Genomic DNA, 16959 nt, shown 5'->3' with positions numbered 1-16959 from the left:
CTTTCCCCAGGGGATCTTCCTGACCCAGGGATTGAACCTGTGGCTCCTTTGGCTCCTACATTAGCAGGTGAATTCTTTTACTGCTGAGCCACCTGGGAAGGGGAAGTTCATTGTTATGTGAAACTTATTCATACACTTTGTTTGACTTAAGGTTTGGAGAGTCTATGTGTTTTTATTTAGGAAAGATAATCCAAGTCAAAATAATGTTGTGTATTCCTATTAAAAAAACCAACTAGATCCAGTGTCATAATGGGGTGGATATAAGAGTTGCCATGAATTAAGCACATGCTCTGTGTCAAGTGTTGTGCTTAGAGTTTTAAGTTTTTGTTTTCATTTAATTGTTGTAGTAGTTTTATAAGATAGAGACTGTTAAAGAGGAGAGAAATAGTTGAGGTATGTTGAGTGCCATGTCAAAGTTCACACAGCAGAGAAGTAATAGAACCTGCTGGCACTTAGTCCATGACTCAAAGTCCATGTGTTCCCAGCCCAAAAGAGATTACCAACTTTTCCCCCTGCACCGTGTGACTTGTGGGATCTTTCCCCAAACAGGGACTGAGTCTGGGTCAAGGCAGTGAAAGCCCAGAATCCTAACTGCTAGGCCACTGGGAAGTCCAGATAAGCGACTTTTTGATGATTGGTATAACCATAGTTGATCTCTTATAACATGTATATATTGCCCAATGTAATGTTGTCAAAGCAGGTAAAATGATATAAAACCGCAAATTACCAGTCACATAGATTGTAGTCAATATTGTAATCTACAATGCAGGGATGGAGGAACTTTCTTTGGGCCATGGAATTAAGAATGGGGGTTTATTTATGTATTCATTTATTAATATTTTACCATAATTGTACTGTTTTATACATTCACACTTTATTCCTAGATGCTTTGGCATAAACCCAATAACATAATATTTGTAAATTAACAATATTTTATTAATATTGAAATTAACAATAATTTCATAATATCACTTAACTTCTCCTCTTATTCAGATTCCTTCAATTGTCACAAGAATGTCTTTTAAAATACCAAGGTCTAATCAAATTTCACATTTTTTTCCTTTGCTGCTGTTTTATCTTTGACAAGTATCTTTTAGGAATTTTGAAAACGACTTACAACTACTTTTAAAGAACTGGATCTGAGAATTTGTTTTGTTGCCCTCTTTTTACTATAATTTTTAAAAATTGAATTGTTTAATTGTGTACTTTATTACTGTTATTTGTTTTTTCCCTTTTTAAATTGACATAATATTGCATTATTTCAGGTGTAAACATAGTGGGTCAATATTTTTATACATTACAAAATGATCACAATAAGTCTAGTTATCACCTGTCACCATAGAAAGTCATTACAATATTATTGGCTATATTCCCTATGCTGTATATTACATCTCCATAACTTACTTATTTTATAACTGGTAGTTTGTACTTCATCTCCCTCATCTATCTCACTCCTCCCTCTACCCACCTTCCTTCTGGTGACTACTAGTTTGTTCTCTGTATCTATGAGTCAGTTTCTCTTTTGAATGTTTGTTTGTTCTTAGATTTCACATACAAGTAAAATCATATGGTATTGGTCTTTCCCTGTTTCGCTAACTTTACTTAGCACAATACCTGCTATATCTATCCATGTTGTTCTAAAAGCCAAGATTTCATTTTATAAGGGTGAGTAATATTCCATTGTTTATAAATACCACATCTTCTTTATCCATTCATCTATCTACAGACACATAGGTTGCTTCCACATCTTGGCTATTGTAAATAATGTTGCAATGAATATTGGTGTGCATGTTTTTTATAATAAGTGCTTTTTTCTTCTTTGGGTAAATTTACAGAAGTGAAATTGTTGAGTTGTATGGCAGTTTCTATTAATTTTTTGAGGAACTGCCATACTGTTTTCCATAGTGGTTGTACCAATTTACCTTCCCACCAAGAGTGCATGAGTTTTCTTTTCACTTCAGTCTTGCAACTCTTGCTATCTGTTGCCCTGTTGCTGATAGCCATTCTGACAGGTGTGAGGTGGCATCTCATTGTGATTTTGATTTGTGTTTCCCTGATTATTAGTGATGCTGAGCATCTTCTCATAGGCCTGTTGCCCATCTCTGCCTTCTTTGGACAACGTGTGTTCAGGTCCCCTGCCTATTTTCCAATCAAGTTTTTGTTGTTAATTCCTTCTTGTGTAGTTTTAAAATTTTCAGTTATTGTATTCTTCAGCTTTGTTTGAATCTTTCTATTTTCTAACTCTTTGGTGAACTTCTCACACTGTTTATTCTTCTCTTGAGTTCATTGAATTACCCTAAAGTCTTTATCAGATTAATGGATTGTTTCTTTCCACTCAGTTCTTCTTTTGGGGTTTGTCTTTTTCCTTTGTTTGTTTTATATTTCTGTCTCCTCATTTTGCCTAATTCTCTGGGTTTTTTCTATGCAGCGAGTAGGCCGGTTATGGCTCCTGGTCTTGGAGAAGTGGCCTTGTGTAGGAGACGTCCTGTCTTCTTGGTTTTCCATCTCTTTCCCTTGTGCTTGTTGGTCTTCTCAATGCTTCTCATGCCTGTGTTGGTGAGCTCTTGGCCCATCAGCACTCTCTCCCTTTTGGTAACTAGAACTATATGTTCCAGGGCTGCCCCCATGTGGGCTGCATGCACCCTTCTGTTGCGGCACAGTCAGATACTGTGGGCAGCCAGCTCCACTGACCCCCCCTGACTCCACTGGCTGCCAGGCCCTACCTGGTGTGGAAGCTGCTGGCCTGCTGCAGGGTGAGTCTGGGTCCCAGCATGACTTACACTCGTGTTTTTAAATTAATACAAGCTTTGAGGGTAGGCATTGCTTTCTCTCCTTAAAAGCAGAATGTTTGCCTGCATGCATCAGCCCTTGTTTGCACAAGTTTTCTGTCTTTTGATTTCTTCTCATGTTGTTTTCTCTCGAATACAGAAGGCTTTTTGAAGTTTTTACTGAAGGGCACAGCAGCAGCACCTTAGATTGTGCAGTTACAGATAAAAGCTTCCATCTCAGGACTGAAGGTGAAACCAGGATACAACCTTTTCCATTTGCTCAGACAAGTTTGAATATGAAGTGTGACTAAAATAATGATCCCGTCCCCAGAACAGGGCTGGAAGACATTCAAGCAGTTCCTCTTTGGAGATAGCCTTCGATACCCATCCACCAGCCTCAAAGGAGAATGTCTTGTAGCTACTTTATGGGCATGGGATTCTCTCCTTTGGCCTCTTTGTTTTCTTGTTTTCAATCCCTTTCCCTTGCATTTGTTGGCCTTCTCTTTCTCAATGCTGCTTGTGCCTGTGCTGATGAGCTCTTAGCCCAAGGACTGTGGGGCTCAAAATGAAACCAGTGAAAGTGAGGGCACCTCTTTCCCAGAAATACTGTAAGAAATTCATGTCTGCTGTCTGCCTGCAGTTGGAAACTGTCAGTTCAAAGGTCTGTCCTTTGTGACCTTGATCTGTTTTATCAAGCAAGTATCCATCTCAGGAACCCAAATTATTTTGTCTTTTTTTTTTTTTTCTTTTTTAAGACTTTATTTTAAACTGTATTGGTTTTGGCATACATTGACATGAATCCACCACGGGTGTACATGAGCTCCCAAACATGAACCCCCCTCCCACCTCCCACCCCACACCATCCCTCCGGATCATCCCCGTGCACCAGCCCCAAGCATCCTGCATCCTGCATCGAACATAGACTGGCGATTCGTTTCTTACATGATAGTATACATGTCTCAATGTCATTCTCCCAAATCATCCCACCCTCTCCCTCTCCCTCAGAGTCCAAAAGTCTGCTCTACACATCTGTGTCTCTTTTGCTGTCTTTCATACAGGGTCATCATTACCATCTTTCTAAATTCCATATATATGTTAGTATACTGTATTGGTGTTTTTCTTTCTGGCTTACTTCACTCTGTATAATCGACTCTAGTTTCATCCATCTCATTAGAACTGATTCAAATGTATTCTTTTTAATAGCTAAGTAATACTCCATTGTGTATATGTACCACAGCTTTCTTATCCATTCATCTGCTGATGGACATCTAGGTTGTTTCCATGTCCTGGCTATTATAAACAGTGCTGCGATGAACATTGGGGTACACGTGTCTCTTTCTATTCTGGTTTCCTTGGTGTGTATGCACAGCAGTGGGATTGCTGGGTCATAAGGCAGTTCTATTTGCAATTTTTTAAGGAATCTCCACACTGTTCTCCATAGTGGCTGTACTAGTTTGCATTCCCACCAACAGTGTAAGAGGGTTCCCTTTTCTCCACACCCTCTCCAGCATTTATTGCTTGTAGACTTTTGGATCACAGCCATTCTGACTGGTGTGAAGTGGTACCTCATTGTGGTCTTGATTTGCATTTCTGTAATAATGAGTGACTTTGAGCATCTTTTCATGCGTTTGTTAGCCATCCGTATGTCTTCTTTGGAGAAATGCCTGTTTAGTTCTTTGGACCATTTTTTATTGGGTCGTTTATTTTTCTGGAATTGAGCTGCAGGAGTTGCTTGTATATTTTTGAGATTAGTTGTTTGTCTGTTGCTTTATTTGCTATTATTTTCTCCCATTCTGAAGGCTGTCTTTTCACCTTGCTTATAGTTTCCTTTGTTGTGCAGAAGCTTTTAATTTTAATTAGATCCCATTTGTTTATTTTTGCTTTTATTTCCAGAATTCTGGGAGGTGGATCATAGAGGATCCTGCTGTGATGTATGTCAGAGAGTGTTTTGCCTATGTTCTCCTCTAGGAGTTTCATAGTTTCTGGTCTTACGTTTAGATCTTTAATCCATTTTGAGTTTATTTTTGTGTGTGGTGTTAGAAAGTGATCTAGTTTCATTCTTTTACAAGTGGTTGACCTGTTTTCCCAGCACCACTTGTTAAAGAGATTGTCTTTACTCCATTGTATATTCTTGCCTCCTTTGTCAAAGATAAGGTGTCCATATGTGTGTGGATTTATCTCTGGGCTTTCTATTTTGTTCCATTGATCTATATGTCTGTCTTTGTGCCAGTACCATACTGTCTTGATGACTGTGGCTTTGTAGTAGAGCCTGAAGTCAGGCAAGTTGATTCCTCCAGTTCCATTCCTTTTTCTCAACATTGCTTTGGCTATTCGAGGTTTTTTGTGTTTCCATACAAATCTTGAAATTATTTGTCCTAGTTCTGTGAAAATACCGCTTGTAGCTTGATAGGGATTGCATTGAATCTGTAGATTGCTTTGGATAGTATACCCATTTTTACTATATTGATTCTTCTGATCCATGAACATGGTATATTTCTCCATCTGTTAGTGTCCTCTTTGATTTCTTTCATCAGTGTTTTATAGTTTTCTATATATAGGTCTTTAGTTTCTTTAGGTAGATATATTCCTAAGTATTTTATTCTTTTCGTTGCAATGGTGAATGGAATTGTTTCCTTAATTTCTTTTTCTACTTTCTCATTATTCGTGTATAGGAATGCAAGGGATTTCTGTGTGTTGATTTTATATCCTGCAACTTTACTATATTCATTGATTAGCTCTAGTAATTTTCTGGTGGAGTCTTTAGGATTTTCTATGTAGAGGATCATGTCATCTGCAAACAGTGAGAGTTTTACTTCTTCTTTTCCAATTTGGATTCCTTTTATTTCTTTTTCTGCTCTGATTGCTGTGGCCAAAACTTCCAGAACTATGTTGAATAGTAGCAGTGAAAGTGGGCACCCTTTTCTTGTTCCTGACTTAAGGGGAAATGCTTTCAATTTTTCACCATTGAGGATAATGTTTGCTGTGGGTTTGTCATATATAGCTTTTATTACGTTCAGATATGTTCCTTTTTTTCCTGCTTTCTGGAGGGTTTTTATCATAAATGGATGTTGAATTTTGTCAAAGGCCTTCTCTGCATCTATTGAGATAATCATATGGCTTTTATTTTTCAATTTGTTAATGTGGTGAATTACATTGATTGATTTGTATATATTGAAGAATCCTTGCATCCCTGGGATAAAGCCCACTTGGTCATGATGTATGATCTTTTTAATGTGTTGTTGGATTCTGATTGCTAGAATTTTCTTGAGGATTTTTGCATCTATGTTCATCAGTGATATTGGCCTATAGTTTTCTTTTTTTGTGGCATCTTTGTCAGGTTTTGGTATTAGAGTGATGGTGGCCTCATAGAATGAGTTTAGAAGTTTGCCTTCCTCTGCAATTTTCTGGAAGAGTTTGGGTAGGATAGGTGTTAGCTCTTCTCTAAATTTGGTAGAATTCAGCTCTGAAGCCATCTGGACCTGGGCTTTTGTTTGCTAGAAGATTTCTGATTACAGTTTAAATTTCCTTGCTTGTGATGGGTCTGTTAAGATTTTCTATTTCTTCCTGGCTCAGTTTTGGAAAGTTGTAGTTTTCTAAGAATTTGTCCATTTCTTCCACGTTGTCCATTTTATTGGCATATAACTGCTGATAGTAGTCTCTTATGATCCTTTGTATTTCTGTGTTGTCTGTTGTGATCTCTCCATTTTCATTTCTAATTTTATTGATTTGATTTTTCTCCCTTTGTTTCTTGATGAGTCTGGCTAATGTTTTGTCAATTTTATTTATCCTTTCAAAGAACCAGCTTTTGGCTTTGTTGATTTTTGCTATGGTCTCTTTTGTTTCTTTTGCATTTATTTCTGCCCGAATTTTTAAGATTTCTTTCCTTCTACTAACTCTGGGGTTCTCCATTTCTTCCTTTTCTAGTTGCTTTAGGTGTAGAGTTAGGTTATTTATTTGACTTGTTTCTTGAGGTATGCCTGTATTGCTATGAACTTTCCTCTTAGCACTGCTTTTATAGTGTCCCACAGGTTTTGGATTGTTGTGTTTTCATTTTCATTAGTTTCTTTGCATATTTTGATTGCTTTTTTGATTTCTTCTGTGATTTGTTGGTTATTCAGAAGCGTGTCGTTCAGCCTCCATATGTTGGAATTTGTAATAGTTTTTCTCCTGTAATTGAGATCTAATCTTAATGCATTGTGGTCAGAAAAGATGCTTGGAATGATTTCGATTTTTTTTGAATTTATCAAGGTTAGATTTATGGCCCAGGATGTGCTCTATCCTGGAGAAGGTTCTGTGAGCACTTGAGAAAAAGGTGAAATTCATTGTTTTGAGGTGAAATGTCCTATAGATATCAATTAGGTCTAACTGGTCTATTGTATCATTTAAAGTTTGCATTTCTTTGTTAATTTTCTGTTTAGTTGATCTGTCCATAGGTGTGAGTGGGGTATTAAAGTCTCCCACTATTATTGTGTTATTGTTAATTTCCCCTTTCATACTTGTTAGCATTTGTCTTACATATTGTGGTGCTCCTATATTGGGTGCATATATATTTATAATTGTTATATCTTCTTCTTGGATTGATCCTTTGATCATTATGTAGTGGCCTTCTTTGTCTCTTTTCACAGCCTTTGTTTTAAAGTCTATTTTATCGGATATGAGTATTGCCACTCCTGCTTTCTTTTGGTCTCTATTTGCGTGATATATCTTTTTCCAGCCCTTCACTTTCAGTCTGTATGTGTCCCTTGTTTTGAGGTGGGTTTCTTGTAGGCAGCATATATAGGGGTCTTGTTTTTGTATCCATTCAGCCAGTCTTTGCCTTTTGGTTGGGGCATTCAACCTGTTTGCATTTAAGGTAATTATTGATAAGTATGATCCCGTTGCCATTTACTATATTGTTTTGGGTTCGGGTTTATACACCCTTTTTGTGTTTCCTGTCCAGAGAATATCCTTTAGCATTTGTTGGAGAGCTGGTTTGGTGGTGCTGAATTCTCTCAGCTTTTGCTTGTCTGTAAAGCTTTTGATTTCTCCTTCATATTTGAATGAGATCCTTGCTGGGTACAGTAATCTGGGTACAGTAATCTGTTCTTTCATCACTTTAAGTATGTCTTGCCATTCCCTCCTGGCCTGAAGAGTTTCTATTGAAAGATCAGCTGTTATCCTTATGGGAATCCCCTTGTGTGTTATTTGTTTTTCCCTTGCTGCTTTTAATATTTGTTCTTTGTGTTTGATCTTTGTTAATTTGATGAATATGTGTCTTGGGGTGTTTTGCCTTGGGTTTATCCTATTTGGAACTCTCTGGGTTTCTTGGACTTGGGTGATTGTTTCCTTCCCCATTTTAGGGAAGTTTTCAACTATTATCTCCTCAAGGATTATCTCATGGTCTTTCTTTTTGTCTTCTTCTTCTGGGACTCCTATAATTCAAATGTTGGAGCGTTTCATATTGTCCTGTAGGTCTCTGAGGTTGTCCTCATTTCTTTTAATTCGTTTTTCTTTTTTCCTCTCTGATTCATTTATTTCTACCATTCTATCTTCTATTTCACTAATCCTATCTTTTGCCTCCGTTATTCTACTATTTGTTGCCTCCAGAGTGTTTCTGATCTCATTTATTGCGTTATTCATTATATGTTGACTCTCTTTTATTTCTTCTAGGTCCTTGTTAAACCTTTCTTGCATCTTCTCAATCCTTGTCTCCAGGCTATTTATCTGTGATTCCATTTTTATTTCAAGATTTTGGATCATTTTCACTATCAATATTCAGAATTCTTTCTCAGGTAGATTCCCTATCTCTTCCTCTTTGGTTTGGTTTGGTAGGCATTTCTCCTGTTCCTTTACCTGCTGAGTATTCCTCTATCTCTTCATCTTGGTTATATTGCTGCGTTTGGGGTGGCCTTTCTGTATTCTGGGAATTTGTGGAGTTCTCTTTATTATGGAGTTTCCTCACTGTGGGTGGGGTTGTATCAGTGGCTTGTCAAGGTTTCTTGGTTAGGGAGGCTTGTGTTGTAGTTCTGGTGGGTGGAGCTGGATTTCTTCTCTCTGGAGTGCAGTCGAGTGACCAGTAATGGGTTATGAGACGTCAATGGTTTTGGAGTAACTTTGAGCTGCCTGTATATTGAAGCTCAGGGGTGTGTTTCTCTGTTGCTGGAGAATTTGCGTGGTATGTCTTGCTCTGGAACTTGTTGGCCCTTGGGTAGTGCTTGGTTTCAGTGTATGTATGGAGGCATTTGATGAGCTCCTATTGATTAATGTTCCCTGGATTCAGGAGTTCTCTGATGTTCTCAGGATTTGGACTTAAGCCTCCTGCTTCTGGTTTTCAGTTTTATTTTTACAGTAGCCTCAAGACTTCTCCATCTATACAACACCGATGATAAAACATCTAGGTTAAAGATGAAAAGTTTCTCCACATTGAGGGACACCCAGAGAGGTTCACCATCTTTAGTCTGATCCACCACACCACTTAAAAGTTCCACAGTCTTTGGAACTTTAGCTTCCTCCAAAAATGTTCAAACCTTGGGTGACAAAGTCATTGGGAGACATGAAAAATTCACCATTTTTTTCAGTGCTTGCATACTTCAAAAATATTGTTTTAAGTTCAGCTGGATCTGCTCTCTTGGTAAAGCCACACTGGGAAGCTCAAGCCATGTAAGACCATGATCTCGTAGACACCTTACCCCTCGTGTCCCCTGCTCCAGTAAAGGTCAGAAACTCGGAAACCAAATTATTTTGATAGGCTTGTTCTGAGGAAGTGAACCCATTTTGGTTACTAGTGACCTTCATTTTTTAAAAAAAAAATTTATTTATTTGGCCATGTCAGGCCTTAGTTGTGGCATGCGAGATCTTTGTCCTTTGGTGTGGCCTGTGGGATCTTTAGTTGAGGCATGTAAACTCTTAATTGCAGCACGTGGGATCTAGTTCCCTGACCAGGGATTGAACCCAGGCCCTGCATTGGGAGCACAGAGTCTTAGCCACTGGCCCACCAGGGAATGCCCCCTAGTGACCTTCATTTTCCCTAATGTTCCCTGAATGGCTGTCAAGATCAGTGTCTGAATTTCCGTCAGGCTCTCTGGTCTGTAGTTTCTGAATGTTTTTCCCATGTAACAGTTAAAAAGTAGGGAAAAAAAAGTTTAATGTGCACATTCAGATTATAATAAGAAATCCATATTAATAAGAAACTAATAAGGCTGTCATCATAAATTTGTTGTAATAGAGTTTCTCAAGTATGAGCTGAGTACTTGGAAAAAATAATAGGGATTATAAAGAAATTTTTAATGAAATAACCAATAGTGTATTGAAATACCTTTAATCAAACTTTGGTGAATAGATTTAAAAAGACTTTCAGAATCTTAAATAGCTCTAGTAAGAACCTTATTCTCCAAAGCATGCTGTAGGTACTATCCAAGACAAGAACAATCAAAGGCAAATGTGATTTTTGAGCATAATGTGATGTGAGTATATTGAAAGAGCAGACCACAGTAATGCTGTTAAATAGAAATATAATATGAAACAGGTAAAATTAATCTTAGTATATTTTATTTAACCTTACATACCCACAATATTTTCATTTCAACATGTAGTTGATATAAAAAATATTAATGAGAGATTTTACATTTCCTTTTCGTACTTAATCTTCAAAGTCTGGTATGTGTCTTATGCTCACAATACATCTCAATTTGGACTAACCACATGTCATGGGCTTATGAGCCACGTGTTGCTAGTGGCTGTTGTATTGGACTGCACAGATTGAGAGGGAAACATCCTGGGGAGAGAAGCATTCTCAAGTGCAAGAATAAGGAATAAAAAGAAGAGTATTTTTAGCATGACAGGAGACAGGAAAGCTCAGAAGGAAGTTGGTTTAAAGAACAAACATCTTAATTCTGGTTGAACTCATCTAGGAGACGAGAAATAGCTTGACAGCTGAGAGCACATGTGAGGCGAGTTCTGTGGAGTTTCTGGAACTGGGGAGCCTGGGGGGTTATTGTCTGTTGGCAGGCAGGGGGCTGCAGTTAAAGTCTGAAATAGATGAAGACAGGGAAGCTGTGGTGGTATAGCTAAGACCAGTAGATTTCTGCCTTTGGAAATCATGGAAACAGAGAAATCACTGACTGGGACTGGATGTAGGTGGAACTGACAAGGAAAGATCTAGGCATCTCACATTGTAGCTAACAGCACGGGCTCTGGAGCTGGCCGCCTGTCTGTTACTAGCTCTGTCATGGACCAGCTGGGTGACTGGTCAGCTTCTGAACCTCTCTGAGCTCCAGTTACCTTTGAATGCTCTTCCCCATATGCTCAAGCTCATTCCTTTACTTTTCCTGGGCCTTGCTCACTTGCCAGCTATAACTACCTCACATATAACAGTAACTTCCCTTCTCATTATTAATCATCCTGCCCATACGCTGCTTCATTTTTCTCAATAGCACTTAATACCACCTAATATACTTTTTCATTTAATGTTTTCTTCCCCTTCCCCCACCCCTAACCCCCACCAATAATGTAAACTCCAGGAGGGCAGGATTCTGGCTGATTTGTTCAGTGTTGTATCCTCCTAACTGCTTAGTACAGTACCTGGGACATAGGAGGAACTCAATAAATATTTGGTGAGTGAATAAATGAAGAGTAAGGCCTACCTTGCAGAGTTAAGTTGAGGATTTAATGAACCTATCCATCTACCTATCTATTCACACATCTATCTATGTCTTGGAACAAGTACCTGGCACATAGTGAGCCTTCAGGAAAAGTGCTGATGTTGCTGCTATTGTTAAATATTATTATTGAGACTGAGCTGGTTTAGGGCTCATTTGGATGATCTGTTGTTAATATCTAGGGCTCATTCAGTTTGAATTTATTAAGAGCTAGGTTAGAGAAATGAGCTGCACTAAACTTCCTCAGATGAAGAGACTATGCTCTCCTTTTGATTATCTTTGTATCTCAAACTGTGGCGCTGGAGAAGACTCTTGAGAGTCCCTTGGACACCAAGGAGATCAAGCCAGTCAATCCTAAAGGAAATCAATCCCGAATATTCGTTGGAAGGACTGATACTGAAGCTGAAGCTCCAATACTTTGGCCACCTGATGCGAGGAGCCAACTCATTGGAAAAGACCCTGATGCTGGGAGAGGTTGAAGGCAGGAGGAGAAGGGGGTGACAGAGAAGGAGATGGTTGGATGGCATCACTGACTCAATGGATATAAGTTTGAGCAAACTCTGGGAGATAGTGAAGGACAGGGAAGCCTGGCATGTGCAGTCCATGGGGTCCCAAACAGTTGGACACAACTTAGCAACTGAACAACAACAGCTTTGTATCCAGTGAGTATATTTCCTATGCCAGAACTGGGGCATGGGGCTGATGAATAGAATTTTTGTGGACTTCATGGAGCAGATTATTTGATATCACAGTGACCAAGACATTTGAGGAGGGTGGCCACTCTCTGTACTGTGAGCATGTGTGCTCATGTCTCCAGAGACTTAGTTTCCCAGCTGCCGCTGTTGCACTACCCAAATGTGTGTCAACTGAAAGTGTGCTCTGATGCTGAAATGAGAGGAACAAGGTCGTGGCCACAAGCTCGTCTGCTGGAGACATCCAGCTGCTCACTCGGGTACAAAAATGCCCAGGCCCCTCCTAGCTCCTGGCTTGAATGAATCTTTAACTGAATTGTCATTATGATATCATACACACAGGGGGAAATACCAAGATTTATATGTTTGGGTACTGAAACTTTCAGGGGATTTTTTTTTCTACTCATCAAATGAATTTTTGTTTTAACTGCTAAAATCTGCAGCCATGTGGAACCTTGAAAAAATTTTAGGAAGAGAAGGAAGTATTTTAAAATCATATTGTTCGTTTCTAAGAAAAAACTCCAGAAAAACACCTTTCTTCAAAATCCAGAAGACTTGTTAGCTTGTGTTTAAATAATGGAAGTGAAAAAACTGCATGTCCTCAAACCTCAGACAAGGTGTTAACATTGATTAAGGGCTGATGTCCTGAGTGGGTATGCTTATCTGGTGCAGTGCCCTGAAGCCCACAACACGTGGTAGGTGAAACCTAGCTAAACTTGAAGGGGATGGGGAGTGGGGAGCTGACAGACCCTCCAGGCTTGCTTTGGTGCTGGAGGCAGACAGTGAGGAGGAAAGAGGTCTCTTCTGATTGCGTATGAGGGGTCCCAGGCCATTTATTCCACAGCTTCAGTTAACCATCTCCACCTCTTCTTGCCGAGTCTTGATTCTTCGTTGGCACAATGATATCAGTTCAGTTGCTCAGTCGTATCCGACTCTTTGTGACCCCATGGACTGCAACACACCAGGCTTCCCTGTCCCTCACCAACTCCCGGAGCTTGCTTAAACTCATGTTGATTGAATCGGTGATGAGATCCAACCATCTCATCCTCTGTTGTCCCCCTCCGCCCCACCACCTTCAATCCTTCTCAGCACCAGGGTCTTGATATCCACAATGATATGGGGTCTTGCAAAAATCTCAGGATTTGGGGTGACTCTTAAATTTTGTGATTCTGTCAGGAAGCCCTACGTTTTGTATTACATTCAAGTTATATTTAAATCAGTTTAGTTAATTCACTCAAAAAATATTTATTTATTGAATGTCCTTCAAGTGCTGAGCAATGGGGATGCAGCAGAGATAGAGAATGACCCTGTCTTTGGGGCTGACCTGACTCAGCCCTCCACTCAGATTGGAATTAGTTGCCAACTAATTCCATAAAATTTGGCGTTCCATAAAATTTGATTTTTATGTTCACGTAAAATTTGAGCATCAACATTTCTTGGAAACTGAGGAAATCTGGCAGTTTCCACGTGCCACACGGGGAGGAGCTGAGGAGCCCTGTCAAGATGAGCCAGGCTTGCTGGGTCTGTCGTCTCCACCTGTCCCTTTTGTATCACACCTGGCTCGTCCATGGCTTCTCTGCTGAATCGCTGGTCTCTGTTTCAGGGTTTCGTTTGCCAGCTCTCAAAGGCTTCTCAGTGGCTCCTATGATCTTGTGTCCTTATGACTTGTTTGTTTGCTCCTTGTTTTCTCCCTGCATGCCCCCTTTGGCTTTTCTTCCTTCCTGCATTTGACTCTCTCTCTCTCGTCCCCTTTCCCTCCTTTCTTTGTTCACGTCACATATTCCTTGCTATCATATGTGAGAAGTACAGACTCTTAGCCCTTCCTTTCAACTTAGTTTCCCTTGGTCTTTAATTATGAAGCCCTGTCTTATTTCTCATTGAATATCTAAATTTTTTTTTTTTGAAAGCAACAGCATTATGAAACTTGGGTTTGAATTTGGGTTCCGATGGAACATTTTGAAGATCTGGGCTCACTGATACCTTGCTCAAGCAAACCTTCTCAATTTCCTCATGTATCTAAAGATGGGTGTGGAACAGGGCACGGTTCTCTGAGGATCTGTCCAGCCCTGACATTCAGTGATTTGGGGACCCCTGAGTTTGTGCCTTACCTGTAGGCTTTAGAGATCTGCTTGACTCCCAACTAGAATGGTTTGACTTTCTCATTCCTGACAACTGCTGTTCCAGTACATTCTAGAAATTACATCCTGAGATACCCTGTATCGTGGCACTGTCTTTAATAACCTTATACCATATAGCAAGCCAATTATGAAGGGTTTTCCTAGATAGTGGTAAAGAATCTGCCTGCCAAAGCAGGAGACTCGAGAGATGCAGGTTCAGTCCCTGGGTTGGGAATATACCCTGGAAAAGGAAATGGCAACCCACTCCAGCATTCTTGCCTGGGAAATCCCATGGACAGAAGAGCCTAGCAACCTGCAGTTCATGGGGTCACAAAGAGCTGGACATGGCTGAGTAACTGAGCACACACATAGGAAGAAGCAGTGGTGAAGAGTCAGCCTGAGTTCAAGTCCAGTGTCACTACCTAATTAGCCAGTTAATCTTTGTGTGCCTGTCTGCAAAACAGGGTTAAAACAATATCCAGCTTTGCTTCATCCAGCCTGGCATTTCACATGATGTACTCTGCATAGAAGTTATAAGCAGAGTGACAATATACAGCCCTGATGGACTCCTTTTCCGATTTGAAACTAGTCCATTGTTCCATGTCCTATTCTAACTGTTGCTTCTTGACCTGCATACAAGTTTCTCAGGAGGCAGGTAAAGTGGTCTGGTATTCTCATCTCTCTAAGAATTTTCCACAGTTTGTTGTGATCCATGCAGTCAAAGGCTTTTAAAAACAATACCTGCTTAATATTGTTTTTAAGAGGATTCTCTGAATAAATATTTGTAGAGCTCTTCCAACTGCCCAGCAGATAGTAAGTGCTATAGAAGTGTCTGATTAAATAAACTGAAAATAGCAGTCAACCTGAATCTCAGGACTCAGGTAAAAATGAGCAAAGGATTTTGTGGCTGGGAGTTGAGGGGGGTGGGGAGGCCCATTTCATTAACCCAGTAGTTAATGGTGACTATATTTTCTAAATAAAAAACCATGTCACTTTGTCTGAAAATATTTGAGTTCCACTTTGGAATTCTAGCCCTATGAGAACTACCAAACTGGGTGTAATGATGATACTTTGTAAGACTACAAGAGTCTTTGCAATTGGAAATTACCACTCTACGTATTGGTACTAGGTACATTCATATCTTACAAAGAAAATATCATTCAATATTCTTGAAAACAAATATATCTCCAATAGTTAAAAAAAAATCTGTCTAGTATAGAATATCTGTTTAAGCAATCACTGATACACTTTTCCCCTCCCTCTCTCTCTACTTTGCAACAGCGAGAAGGCACTCTATGCCCAGTTCTCACACAGTCTCACAGTGAATCAGTGAAAGAAAAAGAAAGAAAACCCTGTTGAAAGCCTACTTTGTTTCAGCCATTGTGTAGACTCTCAGTCTTATTTATTTTATTATTATTATTTTTTCTCTCAGTCTTATTCAGACCTCCAAGCAATCTTTTCTGGGAGCCATTATGACTTTCATTTTAGGCTGAGGAAATCTAGCATGACAGGAACTTTTACGTATTTATCCTGGGTCCATCTGGCTTGAAAGTTGGGGCCCTTTTCATTCTGCCCTCTGGCATAGTAAGATCAGCATCCCAGTGGTCCCTTTTCTAACCACTCACTGTTATCAACCAACTCACTGCTGATTCCTTTCCTTAGCTGATGTTTGCTCATTTATTCATTTGTTCAGTGTGTTACCTTGAGGAAAAACTCACTCTCCTTTCTCTTGTTCTTTTTCATTGGAAATGATTGTATTAGTAACTTACTTTAGGATCAGTCTTGGAGGTGCAACAGAGAAGTCTTTACTATAGGAAGGAAAGGGTAGACTAGCCTCTGCAAATGTGATGATTCCCAAATCTGTACCTTCCCCTGTGAGCCCCAGACCTGTGGACCCAGGACAGCTCCATGTGGATGTCTTATCAGTTGCTTCTGCTTAGCATCCATCAGTCAGCTGATGGCTGGGTAAGGACGGGAGAGGAGCGATGATGAAGCAGGTAGAGGAAGCAGTGCCTCCAAGAAGGCAGGCCCTGAGTCAGGAAGGTGCTTGGCATGTGGGAGGAAATAAAGGCAGTTCCAAATGGCTGGAAGGAAGAGAGCAAGAGGGGAACGGACGGGGAATGAGGCTGGAGAGGCAGACAGGGGTCAGATCACAGTGTCTGGCCCCTGTGAGTGAGTGAGGGGCTGGGCCAGGTCAGGTCTGTTCTGGCTCCCGTCTCCTCATCCGTGTACAGAACTAGCAACACGACTGCACAGGAATGTGGAGAGGATTAAAAAGGGACACAAGAGTACGTGAACGTGTAACGGCAGATGGTAAGCACTCAGCAACATTTTCTTTCATTTTTCTTAGTTCCCTGTCATTGCATCTGTGAAATGGGGGTGATTTAATCATGGGGATTTCTTTCAACTCAAAATGACTGTGATTTTTTTCCTCAACTGGTCTCCCCATTTTCCACCATTAGCTCCATTTCTGACTTTTCTTTTTCCTGTGCTCAACCCCAGGAAACACCCCCCTGCCTCACACCGCCCACCCCCCCCCCCCCGCCAACCCGCCCCTGAAAAGACAGAAGGCAGCATTTTGCAGCCAGGAAGAAGCGATTGAACTCAGACCTCTTCTCTTCCTCCACCACCCTGCTTACTCTCATCCGTTTATTCATTTACAAGACATTTCCAGCCTCCGCTGTTGTGTGTGGATAGACTCTCACACCTCAAATCTTACTCCTGTTCATGCCTTTTCACGGGCTCT

At 40.1% G+C, this 16959-nt stretch overlaps 1 protein-coding gene across 7 annotated transcripts in view; it reads left to right on the top strand.

Moving 5' to 3' along the window:
* CD58 (CD58 molecule) overlaps positions 1–16959 on the top strand; it is a 70101-nt gene that overhangs the window by 8723 nt on the left and 44419 nt on the right. Inside the window, exon 1 of one of the 7 annotated variants that reach the window (XM_018045960.1) lies at positions 16125–16526. The exons of the other annotated variants lie outside the window; for them this stretch is intronic. Within the exon in view, the coding sequence (XP_017901449.1) occupies positions 16472–16526 (55 nt within the window). The 5' untranslated portion in view covers positions 16125–16471. Of the gene's footprint in view, positions 1–16124; positions 16527–16959 lie in introns of those variants that run through there. 7 annotated transcript variants of the gene reach the window in all.

This window comes from Capra hircus, chromosome 3 (assembly GCF_001704415.2).
Source record: "Capra hircus breed San Clemente chromosome 3, ASM170441v1, whole genome shotgun sequence".
Lineage (NCBI taxonomy): Eukaryota > Metazoa > Chordata > Mammalia > Artiodactyla > Bovidae > Capra > Capra hircus.
This window is presented reverse-complemented; position numbering and strand designations above follow the sequence as displayed.